At 49.6% G+C, this 22222-nt stretch overlaps 8 protein-coding genes across 8 annotated transcripts; 5 read left to right on the top strand and 3 right to left on the bottom strand.

The window, feature by feature from the left end:
• Window positions 1–407: 407 nt before the first annotated feature.
• On the top strand, window positions 408–1601 carry RhiXN_09992 (Retrotransposon-derived protein PEG10; the record flags this gene model as incomplete). Its single annotated transcript, XM_043329808.1, has 1 exon — window positions 408–1601. One exon carries the CDS (start codon window positions 408–410, stop codon window positions 1599–1601), a length of 1194 nt encoding a protein of 397 aa, XP_043182642.1.
• Window positions 1602–1726: 125 nt separating this feature from the next.
• On the top strand, window positions 1727–5017 carry RhiXN_09991 (Retrotransposable element Tf2 protein; the record flags this gene model as incomplete). Its single annotated transcript, XM_043329807.1, has 1 exon — window positions 1727–5017. One exon carries the CDS (start codon window positions 1727–1729, stop codon window positions 5015–5017), a length of 3291 nt encoding a protein of 1096 aa, XP_043182641.1.
• A 553-nt stretch (window positions 5018–5570) lies between these two features.
• RhiXN_09990 (Retrotransposable element Tf2 protein) lies at window positions 5571–11046 on the bottom strand (the record flags this gene model as incomplete). Its single annotated transcript, XM_043329806.1, has 7 exons — window positions 5571–6462; window positions 6891–8182; window positions 8234–9017; window positions 9101–9437; window positions 9525–10395; window positions 10845–10868; window positions 11011–11046. The coding sequence occupies 7 exons, from the start codon at window positions 11044–11046 to the stop codon at window positions 5571–5573; spliced, it is 4236 nt and encodes a 1411-aa protein (XP_043182640.1).
• Window positions 11047–11794: 748 nt separating this feature from the next.
• Window positions 11795–12538, top strand: RhiXN_09989 (Retrotransposable element Tf2 protein; the record flags this gene model as incomplete). The annotated part of the gene is made up of 1 exon (XM_043329805.1): window positions 11795–12538. The coding sequence occupies one exon, from the start codon at window positions 11795–11797 to the stop codon at window positions 12536–12538; it is 744 nt and encodes a 247-aa protein (XP_043182639.1).
• A 30-nt stretch (window positions 12539–12568) lies between these two features.
• On the top strand, window positions 12569–13147 carry RhiXN_09988 (Retrotransposon gag protein; the record flags this gene model as incomplete). Its single annotated transcript, XM_043329804.1, has 1 exon — window positions 12569–13147. The coding sequence occupies one exon, from the start codon at window positions 12569–12571 to the stop codon at window positions 13145–13147; it is 579 nt and encodes a 192-aa protein (XP_043182638.1).
• A 239-nt stretch (window positions 13148–13386) lies between these two features.
• On the top strand, window positions 13387–16575 carry RhiXN_09987 (Retrotransposable element Tf2 protein; the record flags this gene model as incomplete). The annotated part of the gene is made up of 1 exon (XM_043329803.1): window positions 13387–16575. The coding sequence occupies one exon, from the start codon at window positions 13387–13389 to the stop codon at window positions 16573–16575; it is 3189 nt and encodes a 1062-aa protein (XP_043182637.1).
• A 1775-nt stretch (window positions 16576–18350) lies between these two features.
• On the bottom strand, window positions 18351–18908 carry RhiXN_09986 (Transposon Ty3-I Gag-Pol polyprotein; the record flags this gene model as incomplete). The annotated part of the gene is made up of 1 exon (XM_043329802.1): window positions 18351–18908. The coding sequence occupies one exon, from the start codon at window positions 18906–18908 to the stop codon at window positions 18351–18353; it is 558 nt and encodes a 185-aa protein (XP_043182636.1).
• Window positions 18909–21562: 2654 nt separating this feature from the next.
• RhiXN_09985 (Retroviral aspartyl protease) lies at window positions 21563–22096 on the bottom strand (the record flags this gene model as incomplete). The annotated part of the gene is made up of 1 exon (XM_043329801.1): window positions 21563–22096. The coding sequence occupies one exon, from the start codon at window positions 22094–22096 to the stop codon at window positions 21563–21565; it is 534 nt and encodes a 177-aa protein (XP_043182635.1).
• Between the last annotated feature and the right edge of the window lie 126 nt (window positions 22097–22222).

Below are 22222 nucleotides of genomic sequence, written 5' to 3'. Positions count from 1 at the left end.
ACGTCGGTCCCTGGTAGTACCAAATTGCTATAAGGCAGACAGGCTCTAATCCCCTGCATACCCCAAGTTTCGCCGGAACTCAGTAGTCAGCAACCCTAGACCGCTGAAATACCCGCTTGCTGAAAACCCGCCCATATCACAACCGCCAGGTCTGTTGATTTGTCGTAGGGACAGTCCAACGCTAGGTACTAGACGCAAGGGTTTAGCGTTAGTATACTACAGAAAAACCGCTCATAAGTCCTGTCACAGGCACCTTCCCCCACACCGTTTCCACAATTCCCTCCACTCGCTCTGGAGCCCTACACCCATACTCCCGTCCCCCCAGTCGATCCAGTCAACGTTCCGTGGCAACCCGCTCCCAACCACCCTCTCGCGGCCCATCACCCCCTCCGCAACACCTGCCCGGAATGGAACCGGAGCCGACCCTTGCCTCTCTCCTTGAGGCTATCAACACCCTCACCAGCCAGGTTGGGTCCTTGCAGGCCCAAATCCACTCTCAAGGCCAACAGCTCTCTGAGCTCAAAGCCATATGCAAGGAGACCAACAACCTTGTTGGCGACAAAGACCAGGGCGGAGCCCAAGCCAAGCCTGGCCCATTGACTGGGCCTGTCACCCCTCCTACCCACTCAGGAGGGGAAGCCCACACTCCAGGCACGGTTAGGCCTGGCCTCAAGGCCCCCTTCCGCCCTTCAAGAGGAACGGGGTTTGATTCAGAAGAGGAGGAAGAACTTGGGCGAGCCCCCAAAAAGGAGCCTTGCGACACGCCTAAGCGGAGCCTTAGCTCCCTCACCCCCTTCGATTCAGGGTCCAGCGTAAAGCGGCCCAAAATGGAGCTCCCAGATCCATACAAGGGAGACTCCAGGGGACGAAAGGCAACCCAGTGGCTAGACCAAATGCTGCTGTGGGTCGCACTTCATCAAGATCAATTTGATGAAGAAGAACAAATGGTTGTGTGGATCCTTTACCACATGACTGATAAGGCCGCCGACTGGGCTCTCCCTATCATAGGGACTATCATCAAGGGCGAGGGAAACCCACCTACCACTATCCCGGCCTTAACGGCCAAATTCAAGGAAGCCTTCGCCGATCCAGACGCGAAGAGGGCGGCTGCCAGGAAGATTGCCGCATTGACTCAGACCACGACCACGTCTGAGTACGTCACCGAATTCCGCAATCTCATGGCGGAACTCGACTGGAACACTGAGGCGTACATTGCCCAGTTCACGCGCGGCCTTCACTGGAAGGTGAAAGAACTCTTGTCCACTAAGGACAATATCCCCAACAACGACCTAGAGGCCATATTTGCCGCCTCAGTCAAAATTGACAACACTCGTCGGGAAAACAAGGAAAACCGTCCTAAGAAGCTCCCTGCCAAGTCCCCGGCCACCGTGGCCACTTCCACCACTACCACCACTCAACGGGTCCGCCTCTCAGAGGACCCTAATTATGTCACACCGGAAGAAAGGGATCGCCGCCGCGCGTCTGGCCTTTGTGTCAAGTGCGGCCAGAAGGGGCATGGGATCAAACAATGTCCCAATGGATGGAAAGCCACCATCAAGGAAGCCGCCAAGGTGGGAGAAGTAGAGTTGGAAAAAGAATGAAGCCAAGGACTGCCGTCAAGCCCTTGGTGAAATCCATAGAATCACATGTATCAGATCCGGTTATTGAATTTGTTTCTATTGCTCTTGATTCAAATAAAAAACCATTACTATATCTTGATCTGACTATGTTGAATCAACCGACGGAAACCCTCAAAACTCTCATCGACTCAGGAGCCACGTCAAACTTTATCTCCCCCTCAATTGTGGAAAAATACAAAATCCCAAAAACCCTACTCAAAAATCCACAAGTAGTGAGAATGCTAGATGGTACTATATCTCAGACTGGTTGCATTTGGCACCAGGTTCAACTCGCGGTCTCGGCCAATGGCCACTCCCACACTATCCCTTTCCTTGTTTGCCCCATAGGCAACACACCGGCCATCCTAGGCATGACATGGTTAACGGCAGAAGCTCCTTTAATCGATTGGCAACAGGGACTAGTATCCTTCCCTGAACAAGTTCAAATTGCCTCCGAAGAAGAAGCGGACTTAGATCCTTTAGCAGACCTCCCCCCTCAGTACCACAAGTTTGCTAAAGTCTTTGGCGAAGAGGAATTCAAGGTCCTCCCTCCACACAGGGAGTATGACATCTCCATTGACCTTGTCCCTGATGCCAAGCTCTCCCCTGGACCAATTTATGGTATGACCAACGCCGAGTCCAAGGCCCTCAAGCAACATATTGAGGAAGAATTAGCCACAGGCAAAATCCGCCCCAGTACCTCCTCAGCAGGCGCCCCGGTTATGTTCGTCAAAAAGGCAGATGGCTCTCTCAGATTGGTAGTCGACTATAGGAAGTTGAATGATGTCACGCATAAAAATGTCTACCCGCTCCCCAGGCAAGATGACCTCATGGCCAAATTAAGGCATGCCAAGATGTTTACCAAACTAGACCTTTGTTGGGGTTATAATAACGTCAGGATTAAGGAAGGAGATGAGTGGAAGACGGCCTTTAGGACCAAGTATGGGCTATTCAAATATCTGGTCATGCCCTTTGGTCTCACCAATGCCCCGGCTGCCTTCCAACATTTCATGAATGACTTGTTCAGAGACCTCATCGACGTCACAGTGGTGATCTACTTGGATGACATCCTCATCTTTTCAGAGGATCCCAAAAAGCATCCAGAACACGTTAGGGAAGTCCTACAGAGACTAATGAAAAACCAGTTATTCTGCAAGCTCTCGAAGTGTCACTTCCATGTCACTACCGTCGATTACCTTGGCATTGTCACATCCCCTGCAGGCTTCTCCATGGACCAGAAGAAGATTGAGGCCGTTACATCATGGCCCCGACCTAAAACAGTCAAACAGGTCCAGGCCTTCCTAGGATTCGTGAACTACCTTCGCCGATTCATCCCCAACTTTAGTTCCGTGGCTCGCCCCCTCCATAACCTCACCAAAAAGGAAACCCCTTGGTCATGGGGTAGCCTAGAGGAAGTAGCGTTCCAGGAGTTGAAATCCCTTGTGACCCGGTTGCCCGTCCTCATTCACTCTAACCCGGACCTCCCTTACTACCTTGAAACGGACGCATTGGGAGTAGCCATGGGAGCCATACTCAGTCAACAAGGCCCAGATAATCGGTTACATCCCATTGCCTACATGTCAAAATCCTTCTCAGGAGCCAAAGCAAATTACGACACCCATGACAAGGAACTCCTGGCAATTATCAAGGCATTAGAGGAATGGCAAATTTTCCTTGAGGCAACAGACAAACCAATCCAGGTTTTCACAGATCATAGAAACCTGGAATACTGGATGCAGGCACGGACATTTAACAGAAGGCACGCGCGTTGGCGGATCTTCCTGAGCGACTTCAACTTTGAGATCCACTATTGCCCAGGGAAACAGTCAGGAAAACCGGATGCTCTCTCCAGAAGATTGGATTACATTGATACGACACCAGAGCCAGAAGTCATGTTGCCTGCAGAAGTCTTTGCCAACACGTCAGAAGAAGAACTGGAAATTGTCACGGAGATCCGCGCCAAGCTTAGGGAGGACCCATCCCTAGATCCCATTATCCAATTCCTCACAGAAGATGCGGACAATGCCCCCCCTTCAATTTGTAAGGCATACAGAGATTATGACTGGGAAGAAGACCTCCTCTGGTACCGCGGTAAACTAGTTGTCCCAGACTTGGAAACCCTGAAGGAACAACTACTCAAGGAATTCCACGACTCACCCCTGGCTGGGCACCCTGGACAGCAAAGAACCCTGGAGCTCCTAAGCCGCAACTACTGGTGGCCGGGTATGAAGTCATCCGCCAAGGAATGGGTAGAATGTTGCCCTACCTTTCAAGCCAATCGCCGCGCTCACGCCCCTGTCATTGCCCTGAAACCCTTAGAAGTTCCCCCCTTCCCGTTCCACACAATTTCCTATGACTTCATCACAGGATTTCCCAAGTCTAACGGACACGACGCAATCTTGGTAGTAATTGACTCCTTCTCCAAGTTTGGACATTTTATCCCAACTTCCAAAAAGGTCACCGCAAAGGGTCTTGCTGACTTGTTCATCACTCACGTCTGGAAACTCCATGGATTGCCGGTCAAAACCATCTCAGATCGGGGAACTACCTTCACCGGGAAATTCTTAAGGGCCCTCTACCAACGGCTTGGAGTCAAACCAGCGTTTTCCTCTGCGTACCACCCTGAATCAGACAGGCAGACAGAAAGAGTGAACCAGTTTATCAAGTTTTACCTACGCTCCTACGTAGCCGCTGACCATTCTGACTGGGCCACTTGGCTGCCTTTGGCTGAGTACGCTTACAACAACGCCAAACACGCGGCAACCGGGAAAACGCCCTTCAAACTTGTCTATGGACGGAACCCGGTAATGAATCCCTCCAACGTCCCAGCCAACGTCCCAGAAGCAGATGCGGTGGCAGACACATTAGCCCAAGAATGGAAAGAAGCCAAATCAGCCCTCAGAATGAGCAAAGAATGGATGGCCAGGGACAAAGGAATAATACCGGAGTATTCAATAGGCGAAAAGGTCTGGTTAGATGGGAAGAATGTGGAACTAAGGACCAATTCAAATAAATTGGACCCTAAACGACTTGGGCCCTTCAAAATCATCGAGAAGGTCTCCAGCCACGCCTATCGTCTAGAGTTACCAGAGACCTTGAAAATCCATGACGTCTTTTATGTTGGGTTAATCTCCAGAGTCCACGAATCCCCAAACCAGCCATTCCCGGAACAACCTCCCCCTGAAACAATAGAGGGAGAAGAGGAATACGAGGTTGAGCAAATCATTGACTCCAAGCGACAACGGGGTAAATGGTTCTATTTAATAAAATGGAGAGGTTACGGTCCAGAAGACAACTCCTGGGAACCCAAGGAACTACTGGAACACAGCCAGGAAGAGATCAAGCGCTTCAACCAGGCAAGACTCAGAAAGGCTTGTGACGCCGCCAAGAGCCTTTAAGGGGGGGGCAATGTTACAACCTCCTTACATACACCATCAGAATCGGACGAATTTTCTATTATTTTTAGTATTTTTTACGGACTTGATATCTCATGTTTTTCGATCACGTGATCTCGGCGCTTATTATGCCGAGATGCCGCGCCGAGATGCCGTGCCAAGGGCGCTTAGGAGAAATCCACGCTTCTGCGCAGCCTGCAGCACACTTCTCATTTGTTATGTGTACTTCTTTTCACACGCGCACAGACCATGTAAATAGTGTGCCTCTGTCTATATATACAGCAGGGAAATTGCTTGGAACCACCAAGTCAATTTTACCTTGTCTCATACCATTGAGGAGGAACATCCCCAGCCAGCTAAGTAGCCGGCCCCCAGTAGTTCAGAAGTTAACCCCGCTTATTACACTCACCACACCTCCTGGGCTAAGCCCCCTTTGTCATTAGATAGTAGAACGCTGCCTTACGCAGTTGGTAGTATAGCCTTAGATACAGTAGATTAGATAAGCAGTGTTGTATTAGTTACGGCCTTAAGCGCCTGCCACTAGCGAGTACCCACATTACAGTGGTGTACAACATTTGGCAACCTCCTTGATTGTGGCTTTCCAGCCGTTGGGACATTGCTTGATTCCATGCCCCTTTTGGCCGCATTTGACACAGAGGCCCGAGGCGCGGCGGCTGTCCCTTTCTTCTGGAGTGACGTAGTTGGGGTCCTTGGATAGGCGGACCCTAGTGGTGGTAGTGGAAGTGGTGGCCGTAGTGGCCGGGGACTTGGCAGGAACCTTCTTTGGCCGGTTTTCCTCATTTTTGCGGCGGATGTTGTCAATTTTAATTGCCGCTGCAAAGATGGCTTTGAGATTGTCAGGGATGCTATCTTTGGTAGACAGCAGTTCCTTGACCTTCCAGTGGAGACCCCGCGTGAACTGCGCGATATAGGCCTCCTTGTTCCAGTCTAGCTCCGCCATGAGATTGCGGAATTCCGTGACGTACTCAGCCGTGGTTGTGGTCTGAGTTAGCGCGGCAATCTTTCTGGCGGCTGCCCTCTTGGCATCGGGATCCGCAAAGGCTTCCTTGAATTTGGCCATTAAGGCCATTATGGTGGTAGGGGGATTTCCCTCGCCCTTGATGATCGTCCCAATGATGGGGAGTGCCCAGTTGGCAGCTTTGTCAGTCATGTGGTATAGGATCCACACAACCATTTGTTCCTCCTTGTTGAATTGATCACGATGGAGGGCTACCCAGAGCATCATCCTATCCAGCCATTGAGTGGCTTTTTGGCCCCTGACTTCTCCTTTGTAGGGATCTGGGAGGTCCATCTTGGGGTGCTTTACGCTGGATCCTGTGTCAAAGGGGGTGAGGGAGCTGAGGCTCCTAGGCGTGCTGCGAGGCTCCTTTTTGGGGCGTCTGGGCTCCTCTTCTTCCTCTGAATCAAACCCTGTTCCTCTTGATGGCCTGAAAGGGGCCTTGAGCCCAGGCCTAACCGTGCCTGGAGTGAGGGTTTCTCCTCAGCGCCCTTGGCACGGCATCTTGGCGCGGCATCTCGGCATAATAAGCGCCGAGATCACGTGATCGAAAAACATAAGATATCAAGTCCGTAAAAAATACTACAAATAATAGAAAATTCGTCCGATTCTGATGGTATATGTAAGGAGGTTATAACATCAACAATGACCAAGATTGAGTCAAAATTTCCATCCCTGGGCAGATCCACTATCATGTTGTAGGATACGTGTTGCCATGGTCTGCTAGGAAGCTCAAGGGGGTGGGGCGGTATTGATGCGTATTTAGGCTTCCTTATCTGTTGACATGTTTCACAGGAGTCCACGTGCCAGTATGTGTTGGCACAGATCCCGGGCCAGTAGTAATCCCTTGATACCAACTCTAAGGTTTGTTGTCTTCCTGGGTGTCCCGCCAAGGGGCTGTTGTGGAAGATGTGGAGTAAGTCTGTTCTTAGTGTTCCAACATCAGGGACTATGATTTGTCCTTGGTAGAAGAGGAGCCCTGCCTCCATTTGGTAATCCTTGAAGGCGCGCTTAATGGATGGAGGTGCCTTGGACTCATTCTGGAGGAATTGTAATATTTCCTCCAATGATTTGTCCTGATCAAGGGCGGCCTCAATTTGACATTGGAGCTCCTTCTTGGGGGTTACTAAGGCTGCGTTAGCAAATACAAGTTCAGGGAGCATGGTCTGGTTGGAGGGTGGAATATTGGCATGATCTGAGCGGCGTGAGAGAGCGTCTGGTTTTCCCGACTGTTTTCCTGGACAATAGACAATCTGGAAGTTATATCCTGCTAATAGGAGGTGCCATCGTGCGTGGCAACGGTTGAATGTGCGGGATTCTTTCCAGTACTCCAGGTTGCGGTGGTCTGTGAACACAGTGATTGGGTGTAGAGTTCCTTCCAGGAAGGTACGCCAGTACTCAAGGGAGCGGATAATAGCTAGGAGCTCCTTGTTGTGCGTGTTGTAATTCTGTTTGGCTCCCTTGAATGATTTGGATAGGAACCCTGATGGGTGCAGGCGGCCATCTTCTTGTTGTTGACTAAGTATGGAACCCAAGGCTGCGCCGGAGGCGTCTGTTTCCAAGAAGTAAGGTTTGGATGGGTTGGCGTGACAGAGGACTGGAGCATTGGTGATGGCGTTCTTTAGTTCCTGGAAAGCTTCCTGTTCCTTGACGTCCCATTTCCACAGCGTGTCTTTCTTGACCAGGTTATGTAGTGGCCTGGCTATGTGACTGAAGTTGGCAACAAACTGTTGTAGGAAATTGGCAAACCCTAAGAAAGATTGGACTTCCTTGACCTTAGTTGGTACTGGCCATTCCTGGACTGCTTGGATTTTGAGCTTATCCAAACTAAAACCTTTGTCCAAAACAATAATCCCTAGGTATTCCACAGATGTGACGTGGAAGGTACACTTGGATGCTTTACAGAATAATTGGTTATCCATTAGCCGCCTTAGGACCTTGTGAACGTGCTGGGTATGGTCCGCTTCATTTTTGGAATAGATCAAGATGTTGTCGAGGTAAATGATGACGCATACATCTAGAAGATCCTTGAATAGTTTGTTCATGAAGTGTTGGAACAAGGCGGGCGCATTTGTCAAGCCAAAAGTCATTACCAGGGATTTGTAAAGGCCATATTTGGTACGGAACGTGGTTTTCCATTCGTCACCTTCCTTAACTCAGACATTGTTGTAACCCCATCTTAGATCTAGTTTAGTGAAGACCTTGGCGCCATGGAGCTGGGCCATGAGGTCATCTGGACAGGGTAGTGGATATACATTCTTTTTTGTCCGGTTGTTGAGGCAACGGTAGTCAATGACCAATTGGCGGGAACCATCCTTTTTTGGAACAAACATGATGGGAGAACTAATTGAAGATTTGCTAGGGCAAATTTTCCCAGCTTTCAACTTGTCCCTGAGCCAGTCCTTAAGTGTGGCAGATTTGGCATCTGTCATACTGTAAAGAGGAGAGTTGAGGGGGCCTTCTTTGGTGAGTTCAATCCCAATATTGTAATGCCTATGAGGGGGAAGCTTGTTGAATTCTTCTTCTCCAAACACCTTGGCGTATTGGTGGTATTCAGAGGGTACTCCTTTGAGGGGGTTCTGATCAGCTTCTTCTTCCTTGGCTATGGCCACGTGTTCCAGGGGAATGTGAGGTAAGGTAAGGGTACGCATGTTCCAATTGATTTCCGGATTGTGGGCATCCAACCATTTTAATCCCAAGATAGCGGTGTGAGACCCTGTATTACATATGAGGAAGGTCTCAGTCATTTGTTTGCCGTCAAGGGAGAAGGTTAGGACTGCCTTTTTCCAGATTTTGCCAGCCTGGGGGCTCAACCCATCAAGCATGGTAACAGTGCGGGGTGAAGGGAGGTCAATGAGTGGAAGGCAGAGTGATTCCGCGGTTTGAGGGTGCATGAATGAGGAGGTGGCGCCTGAGTCAATCAGGACTTCTAGTGATTCCGCTTTTTTCTCTGGTTTGATTGGAATAGTGAACAAGGGTTGATTTCTATGTGCAGTAGATATATTACATAATTCCAAAACATAACCAGAGTCCTTGGGGTCCTTGCGCGCGGCAGCAGGTACCCTTACTCTTTTCCCAATTGGTACTTGGAGTCTTTGCCAATCTTGGCGGCTTCTTTGGCTTTCCCCTTATCCTCTTTTGGGGTAGCCTTCCATCCGGTCCGGCACTCGGCAAATTTATGCCCTGGTTTACCGCATTTGACACAGAGTCCTTCTGCAGGGCGGCGGTTGCGTTCCTCTTCCAAGACGTAGTTGGGGTTGGAAGAGAGGGGACCGGTTTTGGTGGCCTGTTGGCTGGTACTTGCCCCCTGGTTGGGGGTTGTGGTGGTTTTGCTAGACTTATTACCCTGTTGCGGGTGGCTAGCGCGTTCCTCACGGAGGGCGTTGTCAATAATGAGGGCAGCATCTTGCAGCTCCCTCAGTGTGTGTGGTTGCCTTTCCCTTGTGGCAATCTGTCTTCAGACCTCCCAGTGAAGTCCTTGCGCAAACTGACCGCAAAGTGCAGCGTCATTCCAGTTGAGTTCCATTTGCAGTGTGCGGAACTTGGTGATATATTTGGCACAAGTGCTGGTCTGAGTGAGGGAAGTGATTTTCCACTCTGCTGCTCTGGTTGCATCTGGGTCGCCAAAAGCAGCCAGGAATTCAATTTTGAACTCATCCACGGTCTGGATGAGTGCGCAATGGGACCCTAATTGGTCCAGGTGGGGGTGGGCCCAGGCCCCTGCCGCTTCCTCCATGTTCATGAGAAGGAAGCTGAGGACCTCCAGGTCCAAGGGGAACTGCCTCTGGTTGAGGCAAACCCAGGCCAACATATGTGTTAGCCATTGTTTGGCCTCTGACCCTATTTTGCCTTTGAAGGCATCTGGGTGGTCCACCTTTACAGTGGAGGGGACTGGAGGCTGCGCCAAGGTGACAATAGGTGCTGGTGGAGGTCCTTGGGGGGCTGGAGCTGGTCCCAAAGGGAAGGAGGAGGAAGGGTATGGGTTGAATAATGAGAGGGGGTCGCGCCTGGGAGCCCCTGTGGAGATGATAGGGGCTGGGGCCCCAAGGAATGGTTGAGCCTTGCCAATAGGCTTGGCTTTGGGCGCGGCCCTGGGAGTTTCCTCAACCGCAGGAGGTTTTTGTTCTTCTGGGGTGTGGGGGCCCCGGGAGTGCTGGAGTTGGGCAAGCCCATCCTTGACAGTATTGACCGTTTGCAAGATGTTCTTGACGTTGGTCTGAACCTCTTGGCTAATTTTGGCTTGTTCTGAGAGGGTCCGCTTGATGCAGTCAACTTGGGATTGGAGTCCCCAGAGGAGGCGGATGACCCGCTTGAGAGATACTTTGCGGAGCTCAGGGGAGGCTGGCGGAAAGAGGGGTTCCAGCTGTCCTTGATTGACAGGGGAACGGGCTCAAGAGGGTGGCCAGGAGCGGGTTGCCATTGGATGTGTGGGGTATGACCGGCCAGCGTGGGTGGATGCCCAGGAGGAAGAACAACGGGGAGTGCAGGAGGTAAGGGTGAAAGGTGTGTGGGGACTAGTATGTGCCTATATCAGGACTTATGAGCGCTTTATTGTATGTGTATGCTAAACCCTTGCCTCAACCAGCCTAGTGTTGGACAGTTCTTACCCTGATCAACTGCTGTGGTTGGGCGTGATGCGGGGCAGTGCTTCTGCAAGCGGGTGGATTGGTGTTGTAGACACAGTCAATACCAGGGAATTTATTCCCACTTTCTCGAATTTAAACAAAGGGAAACGGACAACATTTTTGATCACGTGACCTCGGCGCTTATATCATACGCTAAGCGCCAAGCCACGTCCCCATTCACGCTTACCTCAGCATACGTAGCCACCTCCACCTGATGACATCATTACGACACATCAGTGACACGTATGCATGAGTAAGGCCAACTGCAGAGCGGGGTTCCTATTGGTTATGGTATTGGATATAATGTATTTGTAATTAGCACTACTATAGAATATATAAGGAGGCCAACCAACCATGGTAACACCCAGGTTGATTACCTCTTGTCGCATCCTACTCAGTGTACAAGGGCCCTACAGCCCAGTAAATACTTAGTTTAATTACTTAGATAGTCTACACCGCCTTAAGCGGTCTTGTTGTTGTACTTAGATAGCTTGTCACCGCCTTACGCGGTCTTGTCGTTGTAGGATAGCTGCTCGTTGCCGTAGATAGGTTTGTCGTTGCCTTAAGCAACCTTCTCATTGTATGTTGCGGCCACAAGCGCCACCCCCCTCGACGCCCTAACAGACGTCTAGGACACTAGGTAATCGACCTTACGTCGGTTGCAAACCGTTCTGTACACCACCACTAAGTCCCAACCACCAAGAAGAGTACCAGTACTAGCACAACCAAAATCACGTGATCGGGGCTACCTTGCGGGAAAGAATAATCAAAATTCCCCCACCCCCACGTAGTAGGAAATTGCTATAAGGCTGAATACTCCTATTGCCCACATACCCCAGGTCGCTGCACCCTCTACCTGCGACCTTAGACAGTTGATCCACCCGCTTGCAGAAACCCTGCTCCACATCACGCCCGCCTACGGCTGTTGATTGGTTGAAAGGACTGTCCAACGCTAGGTTGGCTGAGACAAAGGTTTAGCGTTCAAGTAGTAAAGCACTCATAAGTCCTGATATAGGCACCCCTGGCTACACAGCCCTCACTCCCCCTCACTTGCCCATCATTACCTTGCGCACCCCCACTTGCTCCTTGTCCCGGGCATCTTCCCACGCTGGCCGCTCCTATCCGCCAACACATACCATGGCAACCCATTCCCGGCCAGCCTCTCGAACCCGCTCCCCAATCAATCAAGGGGAGCTGGGACCCCACCTTCCGGCAACCCCCTATGTCGAACTTGGGGAAGTATCCCTTGAGCGAATCACAAGACTCCTCCTTGGCCTCCTTGGTCAAATCAAGAGCCTCAAACAAAAGGTGGAAGAAGTCCAAGAAGCAGGGGTTGAGACCCGCACCAACCTTGAGAACATCTCTCAAGCCGTCAATACTGTCAAGGGTGGGCTTAGAAGCCTCCAACTCCACGGGCCACGGACCCCAGAAGACACCAAGCCCCTGGCCGTGGAAGCAACGCCACGCCCCTTACCAAAAGCCAACCCTATTGGATTGACTAGTTGGGTCTCCTTCTGGCCTGAACCGTCCAAGGGGCTCCCCACCTTTGCCCAACCCACTCCGGTCCGAGCAGTGCCCCCGCAAGTCCCATCTCCCCCTTTATCTCCATGTCTCCAATCCCCCATTGGAGCACCTGCCCCTCCTCCACCGGCTCCAGTCCCCTCCTATCCTAACCCGGTCAAAGTAGACCACCCAGATGCCTATACAGGCAAGATTGGGAGTGAAGCCAAACAATGGCTCACAAGGATGCTGGCATGGACCCGGCTAAACTTGCGCATGTTTCCTACGGACCAAGAGGTCCTATCCTTCCTCCTAATGAACATGAAGGATTCCGCAGGAGCCTGGGCCCACCCCCACCTCGACCAGCTTGGGTCACACTGAGCAATCATTCAAACGGTCGAGGGATTCAAAATGGAGTTCTTGGCAGCATTTGGTGACCCTGACGCCACAAGGGCCGCCAAGCGGAAGATCACCACCCTCACTCAGTCCGGCACATGCGCGGACTATATCACAAAGTTCAGGACCTTGGCAATGGAACTGGACTGGAACGACGCAGCCCTTCAAGGCCAGTTTGCCCGCGGCCTCCATTGGGAGGTCAGCCGCCAAATTGCAACCCGCAAACATTGCCCCCGCACCCTTCTAGAGCTGCAAAACGCAGCACTTGTCATTGATAATGCCCTCCGTGAGGAGCGTGCTAGCCATCCGCCAAAGGATAGTAAGACTAGCAGACCATCTAACCCCGCAAGGGGGACAAGTACCAGCCAGTCAAGCACTGGTTCTAAGAAGCTCTCCGACAATCCAAACTTTGTGTCGGAAGAGGAACAAAATCGCCGCCGCGCCGCTGGCGCCTGCATCAAATGCGGCAAAATGGGCCACAAGTTTGCGGAATGCCGCACAGGCTGGAAGGCTACCCCTATCAAGGATAAAGGGAAAGCTAAAGAAACGGCCAAGATTGGCAAAGACTCTGAGTACCAATTGGGAAAAGAGTAAGGGTACCTGCTGCTGCGCGTAAGGACCCCAAGGACTCTGGTGCTGTTTTGGAATTTTGTAATATATTGCAGTCGTATAGAAATAAACCCCTCTTCACAATTCCAGTCAGACCAGAGAAGCAAGCGGAAACCATAGAAGTCCTGATAGATTCAGGCGCTACCTCATCATTCCTTCACCCTTGAACCGCGGAACTACTCCGCCTACCCCTTATAGACCTTCCCCAACCACGTACCGTAACTATGCTCAATGGGTCGAGCCCCCAGGCTGGAAAAATTTGGAAAAAGGCCCACCTAACCTTCCTATTTGATGGCAAATGCATGACCGAGACCTTCCTGATTTGCAACACCGGATCACACGCCGCCATCTTAGGAATCAAATGGCTGGAGGCCCATAACCCCAAGATCAATTGGAATTCCCGCACCCTCTCATTCCCCCACACACCACCGGAACACGCAGCTATTGCCGAGGAGGAAGAAGCAGACAAGAACCCCCTTGAAGGAGTACCCCCCAAGTACCATCAATACGCTAAAGTATTTGGAGAGGAGGAATTCAATAAGCTCCCACCTCACAGGCACTATGACATTGGGATAGAACTTACCAAAGAGGGCCCATTGAACTCTCCTTTGTATAGCATGACTGACGCCAAGTCCGCCACACTCAAGGACTGGCTCAGGGACGAACTCAGAGCTGGGAAAATCCGCCCCAGCAAGTCATCCATTAGCTCCCCCGTTATGTTTGTACCCAAAAAGGATGGTTCCCGTTGTTTGGTTGTAGACTACCGCCGCCTCAATAACCGGACCAAGAAGAACGTGTACCCATTACCCCGTCCTGACAACCTCATGGCCCAGCTCTGTGGTGCCAAGGTCTTCACCAAGTTAGATCTAAGATGGGGTTACAACAATGTCCGTGTTAAAGGTGACGAATGGAAAACCGCGTTCCGAACCAAGTATGGCCTCTATGAGTCCCTGGTCATGACCTTTGGCCTAACAAATGCCCCTGCCGCTTTCCAGCACTTCATGAATGAACTATTCAAAGACTTACTGGACGTATGCGTCATCATCTACCTTGATGACATCCTAATTTACTCTAAGGATGACGCATCCCATACAAAGCATGTTCATGAAGTCCTAAAGTGGTTAATGGATAACCAGTTATTCTGCAAGGCATCAAAATGCACCTTTCACGTCACCTCTGTTGAATACCTAGGGATTATTGTCTCCGATAAGGGTTTTAGTCTGGATAAGCTCAAAATCCAGGCGGTACAAGAATGGCCGGTACCCACTAAGGTCAAAGAAGTCCAATCATTTCTGGGATTCGCCAATTTCCTCCGTTGCTTTGTTGCCAACTTTAGTCACATGGCTAGGCCGCTACACAACCTAGTCAAAAAGGACACTCCTTGGAAATGGGACATCAAAGAACAAGAGGCCTTCCAGGGGTTAAAGGACGCTATTACCAACGCACCCATACTATGTCATGCAGACCCGTCCAAGCCCTACTTCCTAGAAACAGACGCCTCAGGGGCAGCACTAGGCTCCATACTCAGCCAACGCCAGGAAGACGGCCGCCTTCACCCACTAGGTTTTCTATCTGAGTCATTCAAGGGCGCCAAACAGAACTATGACACCCATGACAAGGAGCTGTTAGCTATCATCCGCTCCTTTGAGTATTGGCGTATCTTCTTGGAAGGAACCGTTCATCCTGTCACTGTGTTCACTGATCACCGCAACTTGGAGTATTGGAAGGAGTCCCGGACGTTTAACCGTCGGCACGCTAGATGGCACCTACTGTTAGCAGGCTACAACTTCCAAATTGTTTACCGCCCTGGAAAGCAGTCAGGAAAACCCAATGCCCTTTCACGCCGTTCTGATCACGCCAATATCCCACCCGCTGACCAAACCATGCTTCCAGAATCCATATTTGCCAACGTAGCCTTAGTCACGCCAGAGAAGGAATTACAACGCCAGATTGAATTGTCACTCGATCAGGACAAGTCTTTGGAAGAAATCCTACAGTTCCTACAAAACGAGTCCAAAGCCCCACCTTCTATCAAACGCGCATTTAAGGATTACAAAATGGAGGCAGGCCTATTGTTCTATCAAGGACGTATTGTGGTCCCTGATGTGGGCTCTCTAAGGACGGATTTACTACGGATATTCCACGATAGTCCCCTGGCAGGACACCCTGGCAGGCAGCGTACTCTAGAACTAGTTTCACGCAACTACTATTGGCCAGGCATCCAAGCAGATACATACTGGCACGTGGATTCCTGTGAGACTTGCCAACAAATCCAAAAACCAAAGTACGCTTCCATCCCCCCACAGCCACTCAAACGCCCATCCAGGCCATGGCAACACGTCTCCTATGACATGATTGTAGACTTACCAAAGGACGGAAGCAGTGACTCCATCCTAGTCATAGTGGACAGCTTCACCAAGTATGGCATCTTTGTTAAATGCTCCAAAAAACTCAAGGCACCTGAACTTGCGGAGTTGTTCTTGGAACATGTATGGAAGCGCCATGGGATGCCGGAAAAGACCATATTGGACAGAGGCAGGGTTTTCAATAACAAGTTCTTACGGGCCCTGTACAAGCGATTAGGCATTGACCCTCATTTCTCCTCCGCCTATCACCCCCAGAGCAATGGTCAGACGGAACAAGTAAACCCATCCATCAAGCATTTCCTCAGGGCTTACTCAGGGGTTAACCAACGGGACTGGACTAAATGGTTACCTATGGCCGAATTTGCCTACAACAACGCAGTCCACAGTAGCACGGGAAAAACGCCATTCAAAGCCCTATACGGGTGGGAACCTAATTTGACACCATCCAACGTCCCTACCAACGTACCAGAAGCAGATGACCTAGCTGAAACAATGGAGGCACAATGGAAGGAAGTGGAATCTGCTTTACAACAATCCAAGCAGCAAATGGTAGACGGAGAATACGGAGCCCCAGTAGAATTCAAAGTTGGAGAAGAAGCATGGCTTGATGCCAAGAACGTAAACCTCAAGACCCTGAGCCCAAAGCTAACGGAACAACGCTTAGGGCCATTCAAGGTTACCCAAAAAATCTCTGACCGCGCTTACCAACTCAAACTACCTCCAACCATGCGCATCCACAACGTATTCTACGTAGGACTCCTGTCAAAAGTCAAGAGAGATGACAGACGCGCCTTTGAAAATTGCCCTCCACCGGTCACCGTGGATGGAGAGGAAGAATACAAGGTCGAAGGGATCACGGACATGGAAGAAAGGGACGGGAAATGGTTCTTCAGGGTAAAATGGAAGGGCTATGGATCAGAGGAGAACACTTGGGAACCAAGGGAAAACCTCAAGAACGCCGAAAAAATCCTAAAAAATTTCGAAAAAGAAATGAAAAAGAAGGTCCTCGGCGCTGCCAAGGCCCTTAGAGGGGGGGCAGTGTCGTAGACACAGTCGATACCAGGGAATTTATTCCCACTTTCTCGAATTTAAAGAAAGGGAAACGGACAACATTTTCGATCACGTGACCTCGGCGCTTATATCATACGCTAAGCGCCAAGCCACGTCCCCATTCACGCTTACCTCAGCATACGTAGCCACCTCCACCTGATGACATCATTACGACACGTCAGTGACACGTACGCATGAGTAAGGCCAACTGCAGAGCGGGGTTCCTATTGGTTATGGTATTGGATATAATGTATTTGTAATTAGCACTACTATAGAATATATAAGGAGGCCAACCGACCATGGTAACACCCAGGTCAATTACCTCTTGTTGCATCCTACTCAGTGTACAAGGGCCCTACAGCCCAGTAAATACTTAGTTTAGTTACTTAGATAGTCTACACCGCCTTAAGCGGTCTTGTTGTTGTACTTAGATAGCTTGTCACCGCCTTACGCGGTCTTGTTGTCGTAGGATAGCTGCTCGTTGCCGTAGATAGGTTTGTCGTTGCCTTAAGCAACCTTCTCATTGTACGTTGCGGCCACAAGCGCCACCCCCCTTGACGCCCTAACAGACGTCTAGGACAATTGGCTGTCTAGGGTTGCTAACAAATGGTGCAGCGACTGGTGGTATGCGGACAATTAGAACCCATTAGCCTTATAGCAATTTGGTACTAGGTGGGGACAACGCTGGTTTGATTATTGACAGCAAAAGGCAATCCCAATCACCTGATTTCCCTGGTGCTAGTACTAGGGGTCTTCTTGTTGTTGAGCTAAGTGGGTGTGCTTGGTGGGCACAGTTTGCAACTGACTTAAGGTCAATTACCTAGTGTCCTAGACGTCTGTAAGGACGTCAAGGGCGCAGGTGCTTGTGGCCGTGTGGATGTACAGTTAGTACCGCTTAAGGCGGCAAGGTCTACCCTACAACGTCTAACTACTAAACAACAATGACCAAGGCCGTATGGGCAATGGCAAGCTACATATGTACAGCGGAGTTGACGCTTAAGGCGTTGTAGTACTACTTAGTGAGTCTGGCTGTAAGGCCTTGTACAAGTGGGGATGCAACAAGAGGTAATCAACCTGGGTGTTACCATGGTTGGTTGGCCTCCTTATATATTACAGGACTATCTAATTACAAATACAACCATATGCAATATCATAACCAATAAGAACCCCGCTCTGCAGTTGGCCTTACTCATGCATACGTGTCACTGACGTGTCATGATGACGTCATAGGTGGAGGTGGCTACGTGTGGTGAATAAGCGCGGGTGGGGATGTGGCTTGGCGCTTATTGTATGATATAAGCGCCGAGATCACGTGATTGAAAATGTAGTCCGTTTGTCTTCGTTTAAATTCGAGAAAATAGGAATAAATTCCCTGGTATAGAGTGTGTCTACGACACGTACGGTTTCTGAGTCAACTTCTTGGATGATGCGCAAGACACGCATGCTGCACAGAATCTCTCCACGTCTTTAGCCATATTTTTCCAATATAGGCTTTCCCTCATATATGCGTATGTCTTCTTGTATCCTAGGTGTGACACTATTGAGTGCGCGTGTGATATCAGTAACATCCGTATGTGCCATTCCCCAACCATGGTGTCTGGGATGCAAGGGTACGTCCTACCGTGTTCTGTGAAATATAGTAAGTTGTTGCGTAGCTTGAATTGAGCAAAACGCAATGGTTCATTCACTATTCTTGCATAATTCTTGTCACTCTGGTAGCCGTTTGCTATTGCCTCATTCACGTCTAACTCTTTTACCAGCGTTGTAATCTGTCAGTGATCTGAGCGGTCCAGCAGGTCCCACTTGTCCTGTTTGTTGTCCGCCCAACTCCCGCCCTCCAGCTCAATGCTTGCTGGTGAGGTTTCTTCTCTTTTGTTGGGCTTGGTTTCTCTTGGGTCCTCTTCCAAAATTTGTTCCCCAACAAACTCATCACGTATGTTGGGGTTCCAATTTTCTTTCACGCGCTCATTTCCTTGGTTACGTGGTGCCCTGGTCCTTTGCCCTGCTCTTCCCGGTATTTCTGGGTTGTAGCAAACCAGGGCCACTCTTTTGCGCTCCGGGTTCCGTTGGACACCTGCCAACGTGGTCTGGCTCTTGCTTGCCACCTTGGCCGCCATTCCGGTCACTACTGGCTGGGTCACTGATGGGTTACGCGTGCGTGCGTCCCGTATGATGCCTTCCTCCTTGTAGTCTGGCACAAACTTGCTTTCTGCATGTTCAGTGCCTTTCTTGTCCTCACTATACATCCGCAATAGAGCGTCTGCAAGGACGTTTTTTGATCCCTCAATGTATTTAATTGTGCAGTTAAATTGACTCAGTTTCTCTGACATTTGTATTTGTCACGGGTTAAGATCCTTCTGAGTCTGTAGGTACTTGAGTGCCTTGTGGTCACTGAGTATTGTGAATTCAACCCCGTGAAGTAACGGTCCAAATTTATCCAGCAAGCACACCACTGCTAACGCTTCCCAATTGGTGACCAAATAGTTTTGCTGAGCTGTGGTGAACTTGGCCAACCAAAACGCAGCAACCTGTGCTGTTGGCCATTCTTCTCCTTGGCTTACCAGTCCGCTTGCCCCTGTCAAGCTAGCATCTGTGATCAGATATATTGGGGGCTCATTCTTGCCATATCTCAATGCCACACAATGTCTATTGCAGAACTCTTCCACCAACCTAATTGTATCTGTCGTAGACACACTCGATACCAGGGAATTTATTCCCATTTTCTCAATTTTAAACAAAGACAAACGGACAACATTTTTGATCACGTGACTTCGGCGCTTATATCAGACGCTAAGCGCCGAGCCACGTCCCCATCCGCGCTTACCTCAGCATACGTAGCCACCTCCACCTGATGACATCACTATGACACGTCAGTGACACGTATGCATGAGTAAGGCCGACTGCGGATTGGGGTTCTTATTGGTTATGGTATTGCATATATTGTATTTGTAATTAGTTCACCTCTGTAATATATAAGGAGGCCAACCAACCATGGTAACACCCAGGTCAATTACCTCTTGTTGCATCCCATCACTGTACAAGGACCTCAGGTCCAGCAACTACTTAGTTCACTAGTCCCACGTTGCCTTAAGCGGCTTCTACACTGTACCTAGTTAGCTTGTCATCGCCCTTACAGGCCTTGGCACCGTAGTATAGTTGGTTGTCGTTGTAGGTACCTTGCTCACCGCCTTACGCGGTTCCTTACTTAGTCACACCCGGCCGCAAGCGCCCACCTCCTCAACGTCCTTATAGACGTCTAGGACAGTATCACAAAAGGCGCGTTCCTTGGTACCCCCCCATCTGAAAGGTGTGTCACTGCTTGCTCTCTTAGCCAACGGTGCCATTGGTATGCAAATGCCTGGGCAGTTTGGTGCTAAGTATCCAACCGCACCTAGGAAGCTAGCTAATTGTTCTTTTGATTCAGGCGTCTTCCACTTGGACACCAAGTCAACTTTATGCGGGTCCATTCTGATCCCCTTCTCGTCAACTATATGCCCCAGTATACGCAATTCCTCTGCAAGGAATTGCATCTTACTTGGGCTCAGGAATAGCCGTTTGCATTTGAGTACTCCCAATATGGTACGTATATGTTTCACATGTTCTTCTAACGTATCCAAGAATATTACTATGTTGTCAAGGTATACAAACATGAACACTCCTATATACGGCGCAAAGATATGGTTCATCAGCGCTTGGTATGTTGCGCCTGCGTTACAGTCCCCTTGCTGCATTACGTGACTAACCATAGTCCCCATAGGTGTGTGGAACAACGTCTTATGCACGTCTTTGGGTACCACCCAAATCTGCTTGTAAGCGTCCTTCCTGTCCAGTAACGTTCAATACTTATGCCTACTGACTTCTGCAAGGATATCTTTGGGTAATGGCAATGGTGATGCCATTTTCACTGTATTTGCATTTTGTTCACGCTTGTCTAATACTGTATGTAGTTCAATATTTCCGTCTTTCTTCTTGGGTATGAATAACATTGGTATTGCGTTCAAGCCGGTGCTATGCTTCCATCAACCCAATCCCAAGTATTCTCTTGCCTTAGACTCAAATTGTCCTTTCAGCGCCTCCGGGCATCTTGAGGGTCTGAAACGGTACATCTTCTGCTTGTCTATCAATGGTATGCAATGGTTTATTGCTTGGAAAGGTGGTAGGGGTGTATTACCATCCTTGGGCTTGCACACATTTGCCGCTTTGTCTCTGAGCATGTCACGTAGTTCAGCCATCTGCAGTCCAACAATGTCCGCGGACAACAAATTAATCTGTATGACTTGCTCCCCATTGAGTGGTAGGGATTTTGTAGACCCAATGTATACCCCGTATGGATTGTGTTGTACGCCAACTGTAAGGTTGGGTACACACTAGTGGGCGGGCGCTTGAGGCCGTACTACTACACTTGTTTATGTAATCTAACTACTAAAGGCTATACTAACAGTGCTTGGGGCGCTCTACTACTATCTTCTGTCGACAAGGGGGCCTTAGGCCTGGGAGGTGTGATGAGTTAATCAAGGGGTGAGTGCTTCTGATTCTACTGAGGGCCGGCTACTTAGCTGGCTGACTACCTTCTCTAGTGGGCAAGAGACAAGGTAAAATTGACTTGGGGTTTCCAAGTGATTTCCCTGCAGTATATATAGAAGAGAGCGCACTATCTACATGGTCTGTGCTTGTGAGAAAAGAAGTTCATGTGTGAGATGAGAAGCGTGCTGCGGGCTGCGCAGAAGCGTGGATTTCTCCTAAGCGCCCTTGGCACGGCATCTTGGCGCGGCATCTTGGCATAATAAGCGCCGAGATCACGTGATTGAAAAACAAAAGATAACAAGTCCGTTAAAAATACTAAAAATATCAGAAAAATCGTGCAAGTTCAATGGTATATGTTAGGAGGTTATGACAGATTGAAACTTAGTTGTACGCTATGTTGGAATAGGAATGGTGTTCCCAATATCAAATTGTAGTTGTCTAAATTCCCCACATTGAAGTCTCAATACTCATCAATTCCTTGGTACTCTATTCTAGCTTTTACACCATAATGTAGCGTCCCTCGCAACCCTGCCATTGCCAACTGTACTTGCAGTGGTTTCATGAGTTTCACTGTTGGTAACCTGAGTTGGTCAACAATGGTTGTGGATACTATGTCAGTTTGGCATCCCAAGTCTAGCAGTACGCAAACAGACTTGCCTTTGAGCTTGGCTTCAACTATCAGCGTGTTTGGGACCTTCCTTGTGTGGTCCTTAACCTTGATAGCATTTTGCTTGACATGTTTTGGTCCCGGCTCTTTGTTCTTCCGCCTGACGTCCACTGCGTTGATCTTGATTTTTTCCTTCAGCCTGGTGAGTTTGTCTAGCTCTTTGAGCATGACCAACAACACCCTGACCTTGCTCTTGGGGCATACTTTAACCGCGTTTGCGTTGACATGCAATGGTTTGGCCTTGTGGAACTTTGGGCAATCCTTGGACAGGTGACCCAATTGTTTGCATTCAAAACAGAGCCCAGCTGTCATGACCTTTGTTGGCATGACATAATTTTCTACTATTTTCTACCTTTTTTCCAAGATAGTTTCCTTTTTTGGTATATATTTATGACTCATCAAGATCATGTGACATATTTGATATATGATGTGAAATTGTAAAATGACTTGTTG

This window comes from Rhizoctonia solani, chromosome 8 (genome assembly GCF_016906535.1).
Source record: "Rhizoctonia solani chromosome 8, complete sequence".
NCBI classification, from domain to species: domain Eukaryota; kingdom Fungi; phylum Basidiomycota; class Agaricomycetes; order Cantharellales; family Ceratobasidiaceae; genus Rhizoctonia; species Rhizoctonia solani.
Note: the sequence above shows the minus strand (reverse complement) of the source record. Positions and strands in the feature narration are given on the sequence as shown.